Below are 21,998 nucleotides of genomic sequence, written 5' to 3'. Positions count from 1 at the left end.
ACCCACCATGGAAGCTGAAAAGCTATAAAGGAGTCTTTCTCACTGGTCAATGTATTGATTTACTCAGATGCAATGAATAATTCAGAATTTTCAAAAAAATGACTAATGACCATTTTAAATGGCAAATGCTAAAATTTAACCTCAGTGCTGGAAATGTTATCAAATCACACAACAAATAGACTTTTAAAACTTCAAAATACTGCACAATCTCAATAAAAAAAAGGGGTCTCCTTACTTTTAAAATAAAATCTCTGTTAAAGTTTCCCTAACTTACATTACCACGCATCTAAAGATGCCCTTGATCTTGAATCAAATAAAGAAGTATAGATAAATACTATGAACTCATAGTAGCCCAAAGAAATAATCTACATGGACATCAGTATGGGCAAGTCAGAAGGTAAAAAGCACCCATCTCTCTCTCTCTCACACACACACACACACACACACCCTCAGACTAGCCAGCTTTGGCACGGCAGCGCCCACCGGCGGCACTCACCGCATGGTGTACAGCAGCGTGCCGTCGTCCTCCAGACGCAGCAGCTTGTTGGGCGTGGTCATGTTGTGGGCGATGGACTTCTTCCCGTTGTGGAAGAACGTGTCTGGAGTCCAAATTTTGCTGGCGAGGAGATTGTTGAGTGGAAGGCGCTGCATGGGCCCTTTAAACCGAAGCCTTTCGTCTTTCCAGCTTTGTCGGAAAAATACGTCGATGGTATATTCCTAGTACAAAGGGAGGCAAGGCTCGTTAGGGCAGCCCTGGGCCGGTGCGTCACGGCTTACAGTGGTCCCGGCGGGGCCGCAAGCGCACTCACCATCTCCGTGTCGGACACGGGGCCGAAGCTGGTGACGTAGATGTCCGTTCTCACCTGAGTGATACGCTCTGAAACACAGACACAGGTTCCTCGCCAGGGCCTCAGCTCACAGTTCAGAGGGACGTAACTCAGGGCACAGTAAAATGGGGTCAGGGAGCCTACGTGGACTGTTCTTGTCAAAGAGGTATAGAGGGTCAACCCATGGTTTAAGCAAATGCCCCTGATAAAAAATGCCAATAATGAAGAAGAACTAAACATTTTCCTCTGGGAATGGATTTGCTAGGGGGTCCCTCCTCACTCAATGGAGCAGGTTCAAATATACACGCCCCGCACACACCTGAAACGCACGGGATTCCCAGCACAAAGTCAAGCCAGCTGTACCCTGAAAGCATATTTTACTATTCATTTAGTTTCATCAGCTTTTTAGGGTCAAAGTAAAAACTAATTACAGCTCTAGTAAAAAATTGAACCTGTAATATGCAATGTGTAAAGAAGACTTGCACTAAATAGTGGATTTCTGAAAAGGACTTGCAGAGACAGGAGGGTAAGAGGTTGATGATAAAGTATTTCCTAACATAGGGTAACTTCAGCTTCAGTATCACCTAAGAAGTGGTTTCTCCTCAAGTGGACCAGAATGGATGTTACCATTATCTGGGGAGAACAGGAGTTTTCACTTCCCCTGGCCTCTTGCATCTGGAAAATGACAACATGCAGCAGCCTTGGCAACACCACCAAGTCAAACTCCTAGCAGGGAAGCCCTTTGAGGAGTTGTTTGAATCACAGCAAACGTAAGCTTGAGACTGGGTTTAAGCAGAAATGTGCCTTGGGCCCAAGGGCCTCAGCCAGGGCCCACACCCACCTCCGAGCCCGGGCCTCAGTCTGTTGTCGTAACCGTCCAGCAGCCCATCCAGGATCCTGGTGAATATCGTGATGTTGTCATCGGTCTCAGCTTTTACAGAGCTGGTTGGCATTTGTGAAAAGCTTTATTAACAGAGAAACAAAAGAAAGAGTTCAGACTTTTTTGTTTCTTACAATTTTTTCTCAAAATAGAGAAACAGGGAATGATATGTTGACTTGTCTTGGAGGCAGGACATCTAAGAATGATCTCCTGTACTATCCAGGCTGTTTTGCTTACATGATCCTTATTCTTGAAATTTAAACAGACTTAATTCTTAAATAGCCCAGTCTGAGAATGCTGGCTCTGGGCTGGTCACCCATCAAAGCAAACTCCATCCCTCCCAGACTCTGGAGAACTATTTGTGTTGATAGAGTAGCCATTTTTAAGACATATTAGTCACTGCACATGGACTGGCAGAGCCTCACCCACTTGTGGGGCATTTCAGCAGTTTGGTTCAAATACAGAGAAACTGAGCCTTCATTTTGTTAGTTACTTCACTGCAACAGGCTCTGCGGTACCGGGGGACATTAGAGCTTCTATCTAATTTGAAAGTAAGATTGGTGTGCCCACATTTTCCTGCATTCTTGACTGGGAGCACTCGTGCTGTGAGCATTATGCCAGGACAGATCGCTGGTGAGGGACGGCGGTGGACTTCCGCACCGTCAGCTCTGCTGGCACGCTCCTCTCAGTCAGAGCACAGGCCGGCCCAGCAGGAGTTGTGAAGCCCAGGCTGAAAACCTCGACTTTATGTGATGTGGCCCCAGAGCAGAGACTCAGGGAGCACAGTGTTCTGTGACCAACGTGTCAACCTACAATAAAACACTGAGAAGAGCAGGTGGGACCTTGCAGGAGGTTCACAGGAAGAACGGTCTAATTTGTACAATTCAGCAACAAACTTACTCAGGCCTCAAAAGTCTATGTCAAAAAAAAGTGTATGCCAGCGGAGCAGGTGGAAATGAGAATCGGCCCTGAGCAGATACGGGAAAAGCTAAAGAAGTTATCAGCAGGGAAAGAAAGCCACAGTCCAGAAGATGATTGACACATGGGTTCCACCTCAGATGTCCATCCATTGCTACCTGTTCATATGTGCAAATAGCAAAATGCATGTTATTACCAAGAACTTGACCTGCATCTGGCTCGGCTTCAAAGGGAACTCATCCTGCTGAGAGCTGGCTGTGGCTCCATGAAGTCAGCGCCCGTGGTACTTGGGATGAGAACACGGGGCTCCTGGGGCCCCTCTGAAGTGTCACGGTGGACCCCACTCTGCTCAGAGTAGCTGGAGTGAAAGCTGAACCTCGCCATCAGCAGGCGGTTCTCGGGGCAGCACAGATGTGTGCCTGCCCCACCCGCTTCTCGAAAATTGGTCATTTCCACCGACGGCAGCTAACAGATCAATCCTCTAATGGCCTAAAGTGTCTCCTTTTTGAATGAACGACTATAATGTTCTTTGGATCTAATTTTCTCATCACCATTAAAATGCATGTAGTTGAAGCTCAAACAACCTAAAATTCAGTCCCGTTAAAGACTGAATTATGTACCTTTGGAGTCCACAGACACATTTTTTTTTTCTTCTTTACTCTGTGACTTAGTATTTTAAAATACTGAATTCCCTTGTCTCTGACATCCATTTTAGTTTCACACAGGAAGACAAAGCACTCAGCCTTGGAAACCTAATGTCAGGATGAAGGGCCTTAATACTGTCCTCCAAATTTATGAAAGAAAGTCTGTGCATGGGCCCAGCTGAGCAACAACAGAGCAACTATTGCTCAAACTAAGTCTGGCCTCAATGTCCACTTCACGTGAAGCTCTCAACGATAACCACTTTGGTTACTCAATTCTAGGTTTTGTCCAAGTGTCCAATTTTTGGAAGGTCCCGGTTGGCTCTTTAACAGAAGAGAGATGAGAGCATGCAAACTGGCAAAGAAAAGCTATCACCTGTATGTGAAACCTAAAAAAGCCAACTCGTAGAGACAGAGAGTAACCAGGGGCTGGGGTGATGGAATTTGGGAGCTGTTAAGGTTACAAACCTGCAACTAGAACAAAAATAATTTGGGGGAATCTAATGCACAACGAAGTAATTCTAGTTAATAATACTATGTTATAAACTCCAAAGTTAATAAGAGGCTAGATCTTGTTTCCATCACAAAAAGGAAATGACTTAATAATTACATGACATGACAGAGGTGTCAGCTAATGCTAAGGTGGTAATCACATTGCAGTATATAAATGTATCAAATCAACATGCTACATACCTCAAATTTACACAAAGTTACATATCAATTCTATCTTAACAAAAAATATAAAAGTCACAATCAAAAAAAAAAAAAAAAGAAAAAGCATACCTTAATGTTTCAAGTACATTTTAAAAACTATTACATTATCTGTTGTGAAAATACTCTTAAACTATAATTGCTCTGAATAGCCTTGACTGTCAGGAGATAGAGACCATGGAGATGTCCACAGACCACTTAGTCCCATCACGTCTCCAGAAGCGCTGCCTCCTAGACACCCTTGCAGGAATTTCAGCATTTGTCCTCTTTTGCTACAACTGTTTCTTACATTTATCTGTGGACTTAAAAAAAAAAAATAGATGCCCTGCTGCGGATTTGCCATGATTTCTTCTCTGTATTTACTGAAGGTAGGCCCTAGGATGTCGCAAACAGTTTCTTTAGAAGTCCTTAAAAATGCCTGTCAGGGCAGGCAGGAGTAGAGGGTCCTCTCATGAACAACTGGAAAGTCCTCTTCAGGAAACCATTCCTTTGTACCTGGTGGTTACAAAACGCACTGTCTTCACAGCTATGGAGAGGAAGGCCTTCCATACAACCGAAAGCAAACAGTGTGCCAGCACACAGGAGACTCTCAGCGTGGCCTGGTGAACTTTCTCACGCACATCAAGTTGTATAATTTTTACAGACTGCTTCTAACATACAGAGCGACTTCAGCTTGCTTTGTTCCATTTGGGCTAGGAAAACAAAACAACACACAATATGGGGCTGTGCCTTCAGTGAGCAGTTCCATGCAGTGAGCAAATCCACAAGGCCTCCAGGTGGAAACACAAGACCCCCCAGCCCTCCGGGGTACAGGGAGCAGGCTTCAGCTTGCATCTTTCCGGTTCTGAGTAAAACTAAAGAGCTCTGCTGGCCCTCAGGTCAGCTGTGAGTGCATGGCCACTTCTAAGACAAGCTGAAAGCTCTGTTCTTGCAGGAAGCAGATTCTGTGAACTAAGACTAGAGCCATTATTTTTGAGAACAATTTTATATAAAGTAGAAATCCTTGAAAAATTTGGTAATTTTCCCTTCAGTATCAGGATTAATAAACTAGGTTGTCTGAAAATTTGAACCATTTTCTTAAAGTTAGTGCATGTTTTCTACAAATAATGCCCGTGAAACAGCTGCAACATTTTCATATTACTGATGTTCCAGAAAAGGGACAATAAAGGAAATATACATCTAACCACTCATGTTAAAACATCCTCATGTTTTACATCTTCTATACAAAAGGCACAAGGACTCGATCCCTAAGCTTGAACGCTGAGCCCCATGTTCCAGGCGGAGGTGGGAAGGTGATGGCTGGGACTTGGGCAGGGACCAAATGGGACCCGACGCTCAGGTGGTGGAAGGACTTCCTCACGCTCCGTGAATGGCCCCCGCCAGGCCTAAAGGTCTGGGTCTTTCAGGGACTTCTGATGAGGTGGAGTAGGGAACAGGCAGCCGTAAAATGTGGTCCACTAAAGGCTTTATTTCACACAGAGTTTTCAGAACAAAAAATATGCATGACTTTAGAAAGGCTCAACTCTAGTAATTGTGCAAATTTCCCACCTGTCCCTGTGGTCTTACTTCTGGTGTCTTCAGGGCATTTGAATCTGTGACTTTTGCATTAGCTTCTTCCGGATTTCTAGACCCTAGAGACTCGGCCTTAGGAGGAATGGGCACTGGTATTTTTTAAGGTCCCCAAGTGATCTTCATGTGAAGTCAGAGGGGAGAGGGACTGTCTTAAGACTAGAGAGCTAAGTCGGAAACAGGCTGCTCTGTGAACCAGCTGCCAGAGTGACTCCAAATGACCCCAGAGAGCACCTCTCTCATCACATCTTCACAGAGGTTCACTATCCCAGCAGCTCAGCTCAGCAAAGGCATTGTGGGTGTCAACCGTGTGCCTGGCATTGTGGCGGGAACTGTGACAATGACAAAGGTGGCATCCCTAACCTTGGGATCTAAAAGAATGGGCCATGCTCCCAGAGGATTCCTGAAGAACGTGATTGCTTCAGGAGTCTCATATGCAGGGCATCCTAGGACCCCAAAGTAGAGGGATCAAGCTTTGTATGAGGTCAGAAGAAAGGAAAGCAGACCTGAGCCTTCAAGCATGAAGATCAGGTCTCAAGCCAAAGGAAGCGGTCTGTGAGTAGCAGCACTAGGAAAAAAAATTGGTAGACTGGGATTGATATATATACACATTATTATATATAAAACAGATAACTAATAAGGACCTACTGCATAGCAAGGGAAATTCTATTCAATATTCTATGATGACCTATATGAGAGAAGAATCTATAAAAGAGTAGATATATGTATAACTGATTCACTTTGCTGTACAGCAGAAACACAACATTGTAAATCAACTATACTCAAATAAAAATTAAAAAAAAAAAAAGAAAAATATTGACATTTGCAGTGGGCATGTAAGAACCCTAGTGAGAAGAGCCCTGTGGGGGGTCAAATCACGGCATATTCATGTGACAAGCTCCACCTCCAGGATCTGGCCTGAAGGTGGTGGGAAAGCAAAGCACTTTAACAGGGGCATTGTCTTTCCTTGTGGCCCCAGGCACCTTGGGGATGATGGGCTTATCAGAGGCAAGACTGGAGGTGGAGAGGGCCAGTGTTCAGGCCAAGCAGGGCTGCAGACGTGGGATGGACAGGCCATCAGCAGGGTTTCTGACGAGGAGGAATGGGAGCGAGGAATGACGGGAGGAATGGGGAGGGAGCAATCTGAAAGCAGCAAGACAAGGATCCCAAGAAAGCTTTCTCCAAAACCAGGTATCAAGGCGGGTGAAACCTGCAGTAGAATCCATGCATTACTCTGAAAGGGGAGAGTTGTATTAGGCGTCAAACCTAAGAGTCTTTTTGTTTCTGAGGAAACTACTCCAACGTAACTTTTCTATCAGTATGAATGCCTCTGCTAGTAATAATAACACTATGCAGTGGAGTCCACCTTTAAATGCGTTTCACTTTACCAAGTGATGCTTGATGATGCCTCCTTATTTCAGTATTTTAAATGGTTCACGTTGAACAGTTACGTCATCATTTCTGGGGAAGAAAAATCTTTTGAGTCTCATACCACAAATGGTGCTATTGATGGCAATATGTGATGCATTTCTTGTGATCTCTGCTTATGCTGACAGTCATTTTCGATTTCCATAAAATGGTATAGATAATTGCATCTGCAGACCAGCTTTAATGTGAACTTACTTTGGGACTTGAACAGAATTGCTTTTAAGCAACAGCTTGTCTGTCTTCTTGAACTGCATTTCTTTCTGCATTCTTTCTCCAGTATATTGTTACTTCTGAGAAAAGTATCTTCAGTTTATTCACTCATTACTTTAAGCTCACTAAATAAGTACCTCTAAATGGCAGTTTTGTGATGTTTTCATCAAATTTCCATTACACACCACTTTAGTTAACTATATTAAAATATGTAAAAATTTAAAAATACCATGGTGGATATAACCAGACATGAAAATAAAACTTGAGTTTCCAATTAAATTGTTTCCTCTTATGATGGAAAATATGGACTGATTGGCACGTGTGCTTTATGTGAATAAAGTTGTGTCCATAAAGCTTTATGGCAGAACTCTTAGGTGGCTTCCACGTCAAAAGTGCCCCTGGTCCTGCCTATCACCTCTCCAGACAGAGCTCAAGTCCACCCCATCCTTGCACACCACTCTTCAGGTAGATGCTCCACTCTTGTCCCCAAGACTGCAGCCTGGTTCAGAATCCTACAACCTGCAAGGTAGGACCCAGGTGCCTGCCTTACAGGCCACACCCCCGTCATCTGACCCCAGACTTCCGGAGACTCATCCCCTTCCTTTCCCCCAGCCACGCTGGATGCGCCACAAATGTGGTTATAAAGCACATGAATCATCCCGGTGCTTATTACACGTGGGTCTCCCTCCCTCCCTAACCATTCCCATCAGTAATTACATCAGGTCTTTGAAAAGTCTCTCATTCACCCTATATTCCCTTTCAGGTATTGCTCCATCCTCAGCCTCTCGTCTGAAGAGGCCCTCTCACTGAAGATCTGTCTGCTCAAAGGTCTCTGCTGTCACTCTGCCCTGCTCTTGCCCCCACCTCACCCAGGATCCCAGTGAAATCCTCTGGGGCTGCTCCTCCCAGTGCCAAACCCGCTGGTCCAGTCTCAGCCCTCAGCTGAGCCCATCCCCTTCTTACAGCACAGGACACAGTCTCTTCTTATCTTCCCCTGCCTCTTCTCCTTAAACCTGGCATTTCCCAGGGCTGTCTAGAGACACTCCTTCAGTCTAAACTCAATCTCTAATTGATCTCATTCAATCTAATGGCTTTAAATATCTCTCTCAAGTTCATGTCTCCAGTCCCAAACTCTCTCTCTCTGAGTCCAGACCTGTATGCCCAATGGCCTACCTGGCCGCTTGGATATCTAACAAAGCTCGCACAGGTCCAGAACTGTGCTGATAATTCTCAGCGGCCTCCTCCCCTGCTGTCACTTCCAGCTCAACAACAGCCTATTGAACCCATCACCTTTTCAGGTGTTCATTCAAGTCCACGGCAGCCCATCAACACATCCTGCTGGCCAAAACGCCCATCCCCTGGGGCACTACCTTTGCCTCCTTACCGCCTTTTCCTGGCACCTCCTTTACTAAGCCTCCCCACCCAGATTCTGAGTTTACTCTCCACTTACAGCCAGAGTCAGCCTTACTGACTGCAGGTCTCAGTGGGATCAGATTTCACTCTTCAACAGCCAACTGCTTGTCCCAATGCTACCCCGCATGGCCTACAGACGATCTGACTATCCCCCACCCATGCTGCCTCTCTGGCCCTGCCTCCCACCAACCTTCCCCATCCTCAAGCTGGCTTCTTCAGTCACCCTGCCTCTGCTGCTCCTCTCAACTGTCCAATCATCACCACCAAGACAGGCTCATTCTTCAGACATCTGCTTGAGTACATCTCCCAGCACACTCACTACCTCCTACTCTGAATTACTTCACAGCAATCCTTGTGACCCAACTGATAAGTACATGTTTACTTACTGCACCAGAAGGAGCCCTCCTGGAAGGCAGGCTTTGCTCTGCCCATCACAGGATCTCAGCACCTAGGACAGTGCCTGGCATGTAGGAAGGACTCAACAGACCCTGACGCAGCTGCAGGGTACCATCCTGCAGAATGCCCAAACCCCGATCCAGAACCTATAACTGTGAATGTGCGTCCTTACACAGAAGGGAGACTCTGCCAATGGGACTAAGCTTGTGGACTTTGCTGTGCCCAGCCCATGAGTCTAGCAAACCTTGGCGCTTCTTGGTCACAACACCCAGAAGGATAGTGCTAGCCTGGACTTAGCACTCCCTTCTTACTTGGACATGTTTCAGCATTTAGCATATGTGCATTTATCCTTCACATCAACTCTGTGGCATAGGATCTGTTATTACTTTAACTTGGAGATTAGGAAGCTTGAGTTGCAGGCAGGCTTAGTAACTGCTGCCACAACAAACAACTTCACTTTCCTGTCAAAATGATACCTACATCCCTGAAGTAGGAACTAGATTGATTATGGAGTGATGGCCCAATTTCTTCCTGTGGTTAAAAGTGAAAATGAACTGCTCCCGGGTTTCATTTATTTTTAGGTTTGCCTTTTGATCTTGAGATACATTGTTAAATAAATACAAATAAAACAGAATTTTCAAAGAACTGCTAAAGTCTGTTTCATTGTCTATCTTAATTTTCCTATAAGATGGTTCCCTCTCTATTACATCATATTTCATAGTATATATTTTGTATTTGATTTTATTCAGGCTGTGAAATACTATCTTTAGAGCAGTGCTATTTGAGTTCTAGGTTAGAAGATTTCAATGTACAGATTTCCCCCCCTTCTATCCCTTTCCGTTGCAGCTTAAATATGCAGACATTCTGGAGAAGCTCCTGCATTGATGGTGCGAGCTCAGGCCCTGGAGATGGACCCTGACTTTCCTACTTTTCAATGATGAAACTTAGACATGTTTCTCTGTATTCTATCACCTTAACTCTCTTCACCTACAGAGAGAGGACTCTGTGAAAATTAAACAGTACATTTCTTTTGAAAATGCATTCTGGAAATGAAGAAGTACTCATGTAAGCACTTATAAGTATTGTTGCTGCCACTAGAATTCTACTTTTGATTCTAATATTTTCCTTTGAAATTTCACACCAATTAAAATACGCATGTTATGCAATTGTATCTTTGTTTTAAAAATCCAAAAACCTACATTCTCCTTCTCCCCTTGAACCAAGCCAGTTACTCATCTTGGAGCTGATGGCCAGAGAAAGGCTGGCTGGGTCGACTCTGGCTGGCTATCCGTCTAAGCTTTGCTTAGCAGTTTTAAGTTTTGAAGCAGGTAATTTGGAAGTATTTTGTTTTGGTGCCTTAAAAAAATGTTGGCATTACTCTGTAGTAGGGTCTTAGTCGGGCTTTCCTGGAATGCAGAAGACCCCAGTTCAATTCTGGGTCAAGAAGATCCACTGGAGAAGGGATAGACTACCCTTTCCAGTATTCTTGGGCTTCTCTGGTGGCTCAGATGGTAAAGAATCCACGTGCAATGCAGGACCCTTCGGTTTGACCACTGGGTCGAAGGGAAGATCCCCTGGAGGAGGAAATGGCAACCCATCCCAATATTCTTGCTTAGAAAATCCCTATGGACAGAGGAGCCTGGTGGGTTACAGTCCATGCAGTCACAAAGAGTTGGACACAACTGAGTGACTAAGCACAGCACAGCACAGGGTCTTAGTCACCTGAAATGTTTACTATATGCAAGGTCTCTGGCTATCCCTGCAGCCTCCACATAAGTGCCTCCTCACCTGTGAGTGTCCTATCTGCTTCACAGCACTTCTCTGTGGTTTTATAATTGTCATGATGACCATCAGTCCTGGTCTTCTGAATCTGTGGTAACAAGCAGGAAGAACTTTCCATATGGGAATTTCCCTCTTGCCATTTAAAAAGACATCATGAGTACGTGAATGACTCAGAGAGAGTGCACTTTCTGCTCTAGTTAAGAGAAGAGAACTGTCCTTGAGAACGTGTATGAACAGGCCCTCTTCATGAAACCAACAGTCCCGGTTAGCATGCTTGTGTAGACAGATAAAAAAGAACCTGATATGTTCCTTTTCTTAAGCTACTTCTACAAGAACCTGCCTATAATTGCCAATTACAGAGTACTGTTTTCCAAAGTCTATTTGAATTATAGCTCCCATGTGATAAAATTCTAATGCATTTTTTACTTTCCAATAGATAAACCTCTAAACAGTGTTTAACATTATTAAATGAATGGAATTAGATTTTACCATATTATGGAGTTGATAATCCTCAAATTTATCTTGCAATTATCACTGATCTAATCAAGTCTGAAAAGTATGATTTTTCAGATGATGATAAAGTAACTTCAGATTAGATTATGTTTTGACCTTACATTGATGCAAACATTGTTTCTGTGCTGGCGTCTTTATACCATATATGTGTGATTACTGGTTAAAATAACTATAATGCCTCAAATTATGCCATGCCTCTGAATGTGACATCACACAAGGCCGACAGTCAGATATGTCTCTGCTCAGTTATACACTTGACTCATGCTCTGTTATATAACTTAAAACTAACAGAAGAATTACAAAGGCTACTGAAAATGAGCTACTGGTGGCTCTGATCAAATTTAGAAAATAAAAGGGAGAAGACATGAGACTCATATTTTCAAAGCAATTTCACTGTATCTTATATAATCATCAAATACATTTTACTTATCACATATAAATTTCCTGATTGCCAGATCCACATGTTTTTCGCAAACAGTGTATGATTTTGTATTGCACAGAAGCACAGCGTCCTGCCTCTTTCCTCTGCTCTCTGACTGAGAGCAGTTTCCTATCCCTCTTTACCCTTCACCAGTTGTCTGATCTTCTTTATGCATTTACAGGTATCCACATTTCTTCTGTCCCACAATGTGCAAATTACGGCTTTTCATGCTTCCCTGTTCACCTTTCTTTAGAACAAAATCACATAAACTCTTTCTTTGGAAGAAAATAACAGAGCTTACCAAGCTGTTTTTTTCTGTAATCTCAGAACGGAAAATTCTCTCTACCCTGATGCAGAGAATTCCTTTCAAAATTATGCCCCCTTCCTCTATAGGTCAGTCTGACTAAGACCTTCCCTGCAAACCATGTGAAGTCAAGACGAGAACCCCAGGACTACCCGGCAGGTTCCCTCTGAGGAGGGCTGAGGATAGAACCCCAGCACGACCAGCGTGGTAAACCCACCAGTAGCCTCTTTTCCTCTCGTCTCCCTGACTGTAAGCCAGGGCTAACGATGCTCAGCTCATAAGTGTCTTCTAAAACAGACATGGTAACAATAGGCACTTCATATTGCAATACATATTATTTTGTCAAGATTTTAAATCAAATAAGTGTTCTGAAACTCCCTTTGCAATTTGACAAAATTATTGTTAAGCTCATTTACAGTAATAACCAAGTGAGAGGAGCCTTGTATGAAAAGGCAATCGATAGGCCCTTGTGCCCCTAGACGTCAAGATGCCTTCTGCTGAAAACCATACCCTACTTGACTTCCCACTTTGCTACAGATCTTGGTCCCCAGAAGCAACTGGACCCACAAAACCAAGAGCTAAAAGCACTCAGGGAGGCTGACGTAAAAGTCCACTTACAGAAACATCTTCTAATAGAAATGAACTCAAATACTTAAAGCCATTGTAGGACAGATATGTTCACACATATGTAGGAAAACAACACAATCAGAAACAGTGCAAACAGCCCTAATTAGGGATGTAGCCCATGACAAAGCATTTATGCACTGCAATACACTTGTCCATTTTACGTCATACATTTTAAGACTTTGTGGTAACAAAGTATTGGTGTGAAGAAAGCACAAAAATTACAGAACTGAAAACACAGTATGATCCCAACTGTATAGAGCTAGGCATAGAAGCAAGAGGAAGAAACACACCAGAATGGGAAGGAGGATTCTGGGAAGGAGGATTCTATCTGTGTGGTGGAATTAAGGATATCTTCCTTTTTCACATCCTATTCTGTGTCTCATTAATTTCTGCAGTTAGTAGGTATCATTTTAGGATGGACTATTAAACTTGTATCTGACAGGTTCAAAACTTCTCCAACAACTAACTGTAAAGGAGATTAAGGGGCATTCTACTACTTGTTCTGTATTAGCTTCTAGAAACTAAGAATTATCTCTCTATTTTGAAGATGACATCAGAAAGTCATCAAATTGAGTAAGAAATCAAGTACAGCTGCTTCTAATGGCCAAACTCCATATGCACATTTTTTCATACTTCAGACTTTTATCCACCAGGTAAGCATAATACCTTCTTGACTATAGAATATGCAGATTCACAGAAATATATTTGACTAAAATCTTAGGAAAAAAATACATGTTTCCAATCCTAGCATATTTCTTACATCTGAAATATTGATAAATGTATGCAATATATCAGTAAGCAAACTACCTACCTAATGTATTAACTTGGAAATTTAAAATATTGTGTTTGATTTCACTTCTAAACACACTTCTCATGCAGGAGGGATGTATGCAGGATGTATGTGGGAACACTATGGTTAAATCCTAGAAGATTTAGCAGCAGGGAGAGCCCTTGGAAGGGAAGACATTCACTGAACAGATAAGGAAACCAAAGGCACAAATAGGGAAGTACCCATTCAAGACGAGCAGCAAGGTAAGAATAACAACCAACACTGTGTCCCAAGGGAACGCCCTGACTGGCTAGGAGGCTGTCCCACAGGCATGGGCAGCACGTACACTCTGTCCCCTTCACGGTGCTGAGGGTCAGACAAGTCTCTGATGGAGCTGGAACGCAGCCCCATGCCGTCATGTACCAGCCACACACCTGGGGATGGTCACAGACCTCTCTCTCTCTGCTTTCTCGTCTGTACAGACTTGGGAAGTCAGAAGTACAGAAAATGACCTGAGAACAAAGAGAGAGGGTCATGGACTTTGGAGAGGCCTCCTTCCTGCCGACTCGTGGGGATGTATTGCAGAACCACTATGCCCCGCAGGTGCCTCCATGATTCACACAAGGGCAACCTTCACCACTGATTTTCACATAAGGGGTGTTTGGCAACTTTCGTCCTAAAATTTAACTTCTTAATTACACTCCACCAACTTTAAGTTGGGGTGTCCCTGCTGGCTCAGGGGTAAAGAGCCTGCCTGCCAAGACAGGAGACACAGGTTCAGTCCCTGGGTGGGGAAGATCCCCTGGAGAAGGAAATTGCAACCTACTCCAGTATTCTTGCCTAGAGTATCCCATGGACAGAGGACCCTCACGGGCTATAGTCCAAGGGGTTGCAAAGAGTCGGATATGACTTATCGACTAAACACACCACCAACTTCAAGTTACAATCCTTGTGATTAGCCAGAGCAATTTTGGGAAGAAGAGGACAGAGTCAGCACCTCATAAGAAGTTTGTCAGGAACTTGGGTTATCACTAGTTTGATGAAAAACTATTAGAATCAGTACACTGATACTAAAGGCCAAGATGAAAGAACTTAAAGGCACTGGTAACACCAAATGCCCTGGGGTCCTGCAGATCATCAGACACATGCAGTTTCTGGTATCTGCGTTTGCATTCCGATGGCCACAGTTCAAGGCCTTTGGCTCAAGTCAGGACCACTGCGAGTCCTTGTCAGTGCCACCTACAGTAGGCTTGGCTTTAAAGGCAAATTCCTTTACAGAATGGAACTAAGGACAACAATCCTTAGTTTGTCTGGAACTAAGGACGACAAAGAATGTTGCCCACTGCTTTGTCCAACAAGCAATAAATGTCCTTCATGCAGGTCAGCTTTTCAATCCTGCTTTAACCTGAGTGGGAGGAAACACAGCTTACTCTGAAACCATCTTCGGCTTCCACTTCTGAAAACATAATCTGCCTCTTTTTTCTGACTGACTTCAGAGACCTTACACTTGGAGCAGCCTTGCTCGGAATTAAGCGTGGGGTAAGGCAAGGACTCTTATAAGTCTGTGGGACTGCAAAGGTGGCCAATGAGGGTTTGCTGATACACTGCTCAACAAAGTTTCTAAAAGGTACTTGTGCCCTGAAAATTGTAAAATCAAAGCATAGATGATAACTTACCCAAAGTGACTGGCTAAGTTCATGGAAATACAAAAGAGAAGGAGGTTTTTGATCATGATAAAGCTAGAGAACATTCCATTGTCCATTCCCAGTAAGAAAAACAGCTGAAGCAGATGAATTTGGAAGAATTGCTATTCCTTTCTCCACCTTGATCTTGAAGCTGAAAGGGGAAAAAACATAAACATGAATGTTGCCATGAAACAGTTCCTAGAATCAAATCACACTGCTAACATACACAATGCATAAAGGAGCCTGGCTGTTCTTGTCCATCACGGTTCCATATCAGAATTATCTGTGTTCACTGGCCAGTAAGTTGGGGTGTAAAAAGAAATTACAGTAGGCTTGATTTTCACCTTTACTCAGGGTGCAGAATCATTCTCCTAATTTATCTTTCCCATGTTGCAAATTCTTTGTTTTACTTTTTCCATGTGATCAAATGACCCTCTAGTCCTATTATTAGAATCAATGCCTGAAGTTATCTAACTGTATTTTACATCTGTCAAATCCACAAGTGGAATAATTTTACCTTTCTGAAATATTTGCCACGCGTCAAAGCCAGCAAGCTACTCCTTGTTCTGCAAGGTGCTATGAGAAAGTATGTGGAAAGAGGGGAAAAAAGGCACATTTAAACAAGTCTTCTGCAAGATCACGACAATATAAGAACTGCTTATAAAAGAAGGCTGCCACTTTCTCAGCAGTCTGTCCCCATGACTAAAGAACTTAGTAATCACTGCATTTTGGAAAGTCTCTCGGCTCTGGATTATATGGTGGGCCCTAATTAATGCATTTGAAATCCAAGCAGGCACAATCCCTGGGCTCTGCAACTAACCCTAGAGAAGGGATATATTTCTCAATATGCGCATAACGCAAATGGATAGACATCATAAAGGAGCACCGCGTGTTCAAAAGCAACATTTTCCCGAGGAGACCCCAGGCCAACTCCGGAAGAGAGAAACACACAACAGGTACTTCCACCTCCGAAACCAAGGCCCTCGAGTCGAGAAAGGCAGGGCGGGGATTGCCTGGGTGCGTCCAGGGGCTGCTCTCCAAACCCGGGCCGGAGTCCCGGCGGCGAGCACGCGGCGCTGCATGCGGGAAACCCGGGCGGCACCTCCTGCCGCCCTCAGCCTGGTGACAGTCTGGACCAGGCTTTGGGGGAGTCGGGACCCCCAAAGACAGGCTGTCTCCCACGGTCCCGGGACCGCCGCGGGGGCTCGCGGGCGCGGGGGTGGCACTGCAGAGCTGCAGCCTCCGCGCCTGGGCGCCCGCGGCCGGGTAGAGTCGGCCGCCCTCCCGGTCCGCAGCGGCGCGCCCAGCGCCAACCGTTTGCCCACCCTCCCCGGCTCGCTTCTGGCCGGGGCAGACCTGCCCTGCTGCCGCCCCGGGTCCGAGCGGAGCGTCCTGCCGCGCGGCGCTTTCCTCCTCGGCCCGGAGCGCGCGGTGCAGCGTCGGCTCCGTGTCTCCCGGCCTCGAGCCGGCAGCGCGACCCGCTCGCGCCCCCGCCCCCAGTCTCGAGCCCGAGCCCGCGCCCACCCTGCAGAAAGCGCCCAGCCCGCCGCGCCTCGGAGCCCGGCGGCTGGCGGGGCCCCCGGGGGGCGTTCTCGGCCCTCGGCTCCGGTGACCGCGGCGGGAGCCTCGTGCCCCAGTTCCTACCGGCAGGTCCGTGGGTCTTGCGCCCCGGCGCCCCGTCCGGCGGCGCCGCGCTGCTCTGGACGCCCCTGCCCTCTCATGCGGGCTGCGCCTCCGCAGTCGCCGGGGGAAAGTTTGCGCTCCTGGCCGCCCGCGGGGCCCCGCCTGCCTCCACCGCCCTCCCTGAGCCAGGCACCCTCGAGGACAGGCATGCGGGCCGAGCCGGGTCCTCTTGCCCTCCCGCCGCCGTCCGCAGCTTCTGACCCCACGGCCCCGGTCCCGCGCGCCCGGGCTTACCCCGCGCGCCGGCCCGGGAAGGCGAGCCGTCGGCTAGGGCGCATCCTCCTCCCCCGTCTGCTCTCCCCGGCTGGCAAGCGCGGAGGCCGGTGCGGCGTCACCGCCCCATGCCGCCAGCGCGAACTTCCCCGGTGCTCCCGGGCCGAGCGCCTCGGGCACCCCCTGCGCTCCCGCCGCCGCCCTGCGGCTCAGCTCCGCGCCCGAGGCCGCGCGCCGCCCCGCTGCAGAGCCCCCGGCGCCCCCGGCGCGCCGGCGCGCGCTCTCACCTCGCCCGAGCGCTACATGTCGGCTCCGGCTCTGAGAAACGCTCCTCTGCGGAGGCGCTCCGGTAGAGGCCGCCAGACTCTCACCAAACGCGCCCTGGCCCTGGGCCGGCTGCGAGGAAGTGGGGGCGTTCGGGGTCCCCGGCTTGGCCAGTTCTGGGACAGGCCACGTTTCTGATGAAGTTTCTTGGTAGCCTGCCGGAGTGTATCGGTGCCTCGTGTCCCTCTTTTTAGGGCTGAGATGGAAAGGGGGTGTCCAGGCAAGGCGCCGAAGGCCGGGGTGCCGAGAGCTTTCCTGTCTCAGGACCAGCCCTGAGCGCCTTTCTGGCCGGGCCTAAGTCCTGCCTCAGTCCTCCACGCAGGCCCCTGTGTCTGCAGCTCCTACTCTCTATAGGAAGAAACTGGCCTCTGAGGCTACTTTTTAAAGAATTGTAATTCATTGCTATGGGAAGTAAAGTCAGTAAAATGGATTAATTAGAATTAAACGCTTACCTAATTGCTCTGTACATTTGGGGAGGCTGGGAAGTTCCCTTTCTTGACAAGAAGCCTTCTTGTCAGTGACAAGAGGACTTAGGGTCTGCAGACTTGTGAGTGGGTATCGGACTTGAATTCTGCTGTAGGGCGTTACCTCCCGCACCCACGAACACGTGAAATTTCATTATCGAGGTCATGTTCGTCTCTGCCTCAGCGTGCCTACTCTGAGTGCTGAGGCTGGCTGGCACAAATGACGCTCGGGCAGGATAGGGAAGCAAAGCAAGCACAGTTGTGGTTTTAAGATGGCAGCGTCTGATTTTCTCCGGACCGGATGCTTCTTGGCTATGAGAACACCCAGGGGGAGATGTTCAATATTTAAATAAACCCAGCAAGAACCTGATGGGCAGTGTATTATCATTTCTATGTCTTTTGTCATACTCTGACAAAAGACAAAGAAAGACTTTGAGAGTCAAGAGTCAAAGGACTCTGACTGAATTGTTTACAGTCACTCTTAACAGAATAATTGTGAGAAGGGCGAATTTCTAACTCTCCAGAAAAGATCTTTAATCATTCAATGTGTGAAGTCACACTATCCTTAGTTATGTTTAATACAACGCAGTCCAAATCTAAGCTAACTGCTGGCACTTTTGCACATGCCAAAAATTCTAAGATTTTCTAAAAATAGCAGCTTCTAGATATATTTCAGAAATAGGACATAAAAATACATAAATGTTCCAAATATAAGGAAGTGTTATTCTGAGTATACACTTAGTCATAGTATTAAATAGCTCTGATTCCAGTGATTCTGCATGAAATATAAATTAGATAAGATGCTTATTTGAAAGGCTTTTCTGATTCTAAAATGAATAAATTGAAGACAGATATTTCTTCATTTTCTAATTACTCAAAAATCGTATCACTAAGATAAAGCTCATTGACAATCAAAATCATTAAATTAAAAGCAATAAAAATCAATATAATTGTAACCTACTAAGTGTTAGAATTCTAGGTTTACAGATACCAGTGATAATTACTATTTTCCCAATATTAAACAACATAAGGCAAATCAAAGAGTTCAAATAACTAGTGAATTTAAAGCCTTAGAGATTACCAAAGGAAATCACTTAGTAATTTTTGCAAAGAAATGTGGATAAACCAGAGATTATTTTGTATTAGTGAGAGTTACAAATACTGATTTTTAACAATAATACTTTCCTAGATTCAATCAACTGTAAGAGAATTTATGTTCTTTTCATGAATTATTTTTAAAATTTGCATGTTTTCCCTATCAGTCTAAAGTCAATGCATATTATTGAACACCTGGAAATTATGTGTACTGAGAGCTATATCTTTAAATTTTATTTAACCACGTGGCTTAAATACTTAATTTCTCCATGTGATGAAATGATAACCCCGTCTCTTCTCTTAATATTTATGAACATATAAAGAGCCTTAGGTTGGACCTGAAAGAATAGTAAAATAATAAGGCATACCTTATGGAAATTCACATGTTAGAAGAATATATATTAGCATTTCATAATATTTGTTTTAATACGAAATTCAGTGTTTGCCCTGGGAAATGATGGTATATCCACTTAATTCCCATGTGTTCTATTAGCATTTTCCCTTGTGTTGAATGACAGAAAGCAAAGTAGTCACGGTTCTGGAAAGCAGTAGAGGGCACCACAGTTCCACGTAACCTTGGGTTGGCTCAGTTTCCATAAGAGCTTCCAAGTGAGAGACTAAAATAGCTGAACCTGGGGAAGCTGGGCGATGGGTAGACACCCTCTATCACACCCAGCACAGAGGCAGCACAGCGAGGCTGTTTGTGGCAGTAGGTGGAGTAGAGATGGCTAAACAAACAAACAAACAAAAACAGTATTGCCATGAGGAAGCAGAGCTTGGTGAGAAGTTGAATGGAGAGTCTTCTCAGCTGAGAGCTGAGTTCACTGAATTGTGTGTTATTTCATATTTAGGAAAATTCAAGTGCAGGGTAAAGATAGCAAGAGATGAGATGAGTCGGGCACTGGAAGACAAAAACTGTGGAGCCAAGGAATCAACTTCTTGCAGGGAAGGAGTCACTGAATAGTTTCCTTGGTCAGGGAAGTACATGTTCCAGAACAGATTCCCCATAGCAGCTGTATACAGAAAAAGTGTTGGGAAGAGACAAGTTTAGGCTAAAAGCATGAATGAACATTGCAGGTCTAGTCTATGGTGGGGTGAAATTTAACAAATGTTTTGAGTTTTTTCATTCATGGAATCATAACCACATTGATTCACATGTACTCCAAGTGGATTTATTAGTGCTTTGCCCAAGCAAGAGGGTCTTGATTGTTAAGGAAACAGAAATGTCAGTTCTGACTAGAAGAAGAAACAAAATTCCTAGGAAAAGATGGCAGTTGATTTGGATTTTGAAAAAGAAATTGGACAGAAAATATCAGAAAAAGGTAAAAGCAAGAGCAGGAACAAAAGTAGGAAGGTATGGGGCACATTAAGTGATAAATGTTCCATTCACAGAAATCATACTCTCTATTTTTAGTCCATCATTGATTCCTTTTATTGTTCACTTTATTTAAATTAGAGTTATCATATTAGTTATCTGAAGGCTATATGTAGACTACAGATGCGTTTAATTAGTCAGCGCTATTTTAAAATAAAGACAACTTAAAAACCAGAAGATTTCACATGAATCAATGAATAATAGATGAATTATTCTATTCACAGATTAATTGCATCTAGATGAATAGATGAATTATATCTATTCAATGCATAAATAGATAGATTTTTGGCTTTTCTTAAAAGAAAAACAGTTAAGATCAAATTTAGCAGTAGTGGACATACATTACCACCTTCTGAGCCAGCTGTCACCCACTTATACTAGGCACAGGATCCTCAGAGCAACATGGTCTCTTCTGTTTTTACACCTAGGCTGGCTCCTTCACTTACATTAAATGGCAAATAGAAGCACATGAGTCTTTGTTTTGGATTCCATTTTCTCTTCTTTATTGGCTTGTTAGTTACATCTATTTATTTTGTTTTTATTAGTTTCTCTAAGGTTGAAAATAGAAAACTCTAATATGCATGCATGCTAAGTCACTTCAGTCATGTCAGGCTCTACAACCCTACGGACTATAGCCTGTCCAAGTTCCTCTGTCCATGGTATTCTCCAGGCTAGAACACTAGAGTGGGTTGCCATACCCTCCTCCAGGGGATCATCCCGATCCACGGATCAAACCCATGTCTCTTATGTCTCCTGCATTGGCAGGCATGTTCTCTACCACTAACACCATCTATACCTACCTGTAAGTGACAGTACACCATTGCATGTGTAGTATATGAATCTTACAACTTTATACTTGTATATTGTTTGTTGTCCTATTTTCTGTTGTCACACTTTACTTCTACATAATCAGTCAGCGTTTACTTTAACAGTCAGAAACCTACTTTTTAAATTATGATAAAATGCACATAATATAAAATTTACATTTTGGTTCAGTCGCTCAGTCATGTCTGACTTTGCAACCCCGTGGCAGCACGCCAGGCCTCCCTGTCCATCACCAACTGCTGGAACTTGCTCAAACTCATGGTGATCAAGTCAAGGATGCTATTCAAACATCTCATCCTCTTGTCCCCTTCTCCTTCTGCCTTCAATCTTTCCCAGCATCAGGGTCTTTTCCAATGAGTCAGTTCTTCGCATCAGGTGGACAAAGTATTGGAGCTTCAGCATCAGTCCTTCCAGTGAACACCCAGGACTAATTTCCTTTAGGATGGACTGGTTGGATCTCCTTGCAGTCCAAGGGACTCTCAAGAGTCTTCTCCAACACCACAGTTCAAAAGCATCAATTCTTCAGTGCTCAGCTTTCTTTATAGTCCAACTCTCACATCCATACATGACTCCTGGAAAAACCAGAGCTTTGACTGTACAGACCTTAGTCAGCAAAGTGATGTCTCTGCTTTTTAATATGCAGTTTAAGTTTGTCATAGCTTTTCTTTCAAGGAACAAGTGTCTTTTAAGTTCATGGCTGCAGTCACCATCTGCAGTGATTTTGAAGCCCAAGAAAATAATATCTCTCACTGTTTCCATTGTTTCCTCGTCTATTTGCCATGAGGTGATGGGACCAGATGCCATGATCTTAGTTTTTTGAATGTTGAGCTTTAAACCAGCTTCTTTACTCTATTCTTTCACTTTCATCAAGAAGCTCTGCAGTTCCTCTTCGCTTTCTGCCATAAGGGTGGTGTCATCTGCATAT

General features: G+C 44.7%; 1 protein-coding gene across 7 annotated transcripts in view; it reads right to left on the bottom strand.

Moving 5' to 3' along the window:
- The window catches only part of GABRA5 (gamma-aminobutyric acid type A receptor alpha5 subunit), a 92,798-nt gene extending 74,945 nt beyond the window's left edge, over nt 1-17,853 (bottom strand). Inside the window, exons 1-6 of one of the 7 annotated variants that reach the window (XM_027520816.1) lie at nt 17,278-17,313; nt 15,612-15,670; nt 15,086-15,245; nt 1,669-1,790; nt 810-877; nt 497-717 (exon numbers count right to left, since the gene is read on the bottom strand). In XM_027520816.1, the coding sequence (XP_027376617.1) occupies nt 497-717; nt 810-877; nt 1,669-1,790; nt 15,086-15,171 (497 nt within the window). In that variant the 5' untranslated portion in view covers nt 15,172-15,245; nt 15,612-15,670; nt 17,278-17,313. Of the gene's footprint in view, nt 1-496; nt 718-809; nt 878-1,668; nt 1,791-15,085; nt 15,246-15,611; nt 15,671-16,450; nt 16,523-16,738; nt 16,828-17,011; nt 17,211-17,277; nt 17,379-17,766 lie in introns of those variants that run through there. The other 6 variants (XM_027520814.1, XM_027520817.1, XM_027520818.1 and 3 more) reach the window with 6 other exon arrangements.
- Nucleotides 17,854-21,998: the final 4,145 nt, after the last annotated feature.

Source organism: Bos indicus x Bos taurus, chromosome 21 (assembly GCF_003369695.1).
Source record: "Bos indicus x Bos taurus breed Angus x Brahman F1 hybrid chromosome 21, Bos_hybrid_MaternalHap_v2.0, whole genome shotgun sequence".
Classification (NCBI taxonomy): Eukaryota; Metazoa; Chordata; class Mammalia; order Artiodactyla; family Bovidae; genus Bos; species Bos indicus x Bos taurus.
Note: the sequence above shows the minus strand (reverse complement) of the source record. Positions and strands in the feature narration are given on the sequence as shown.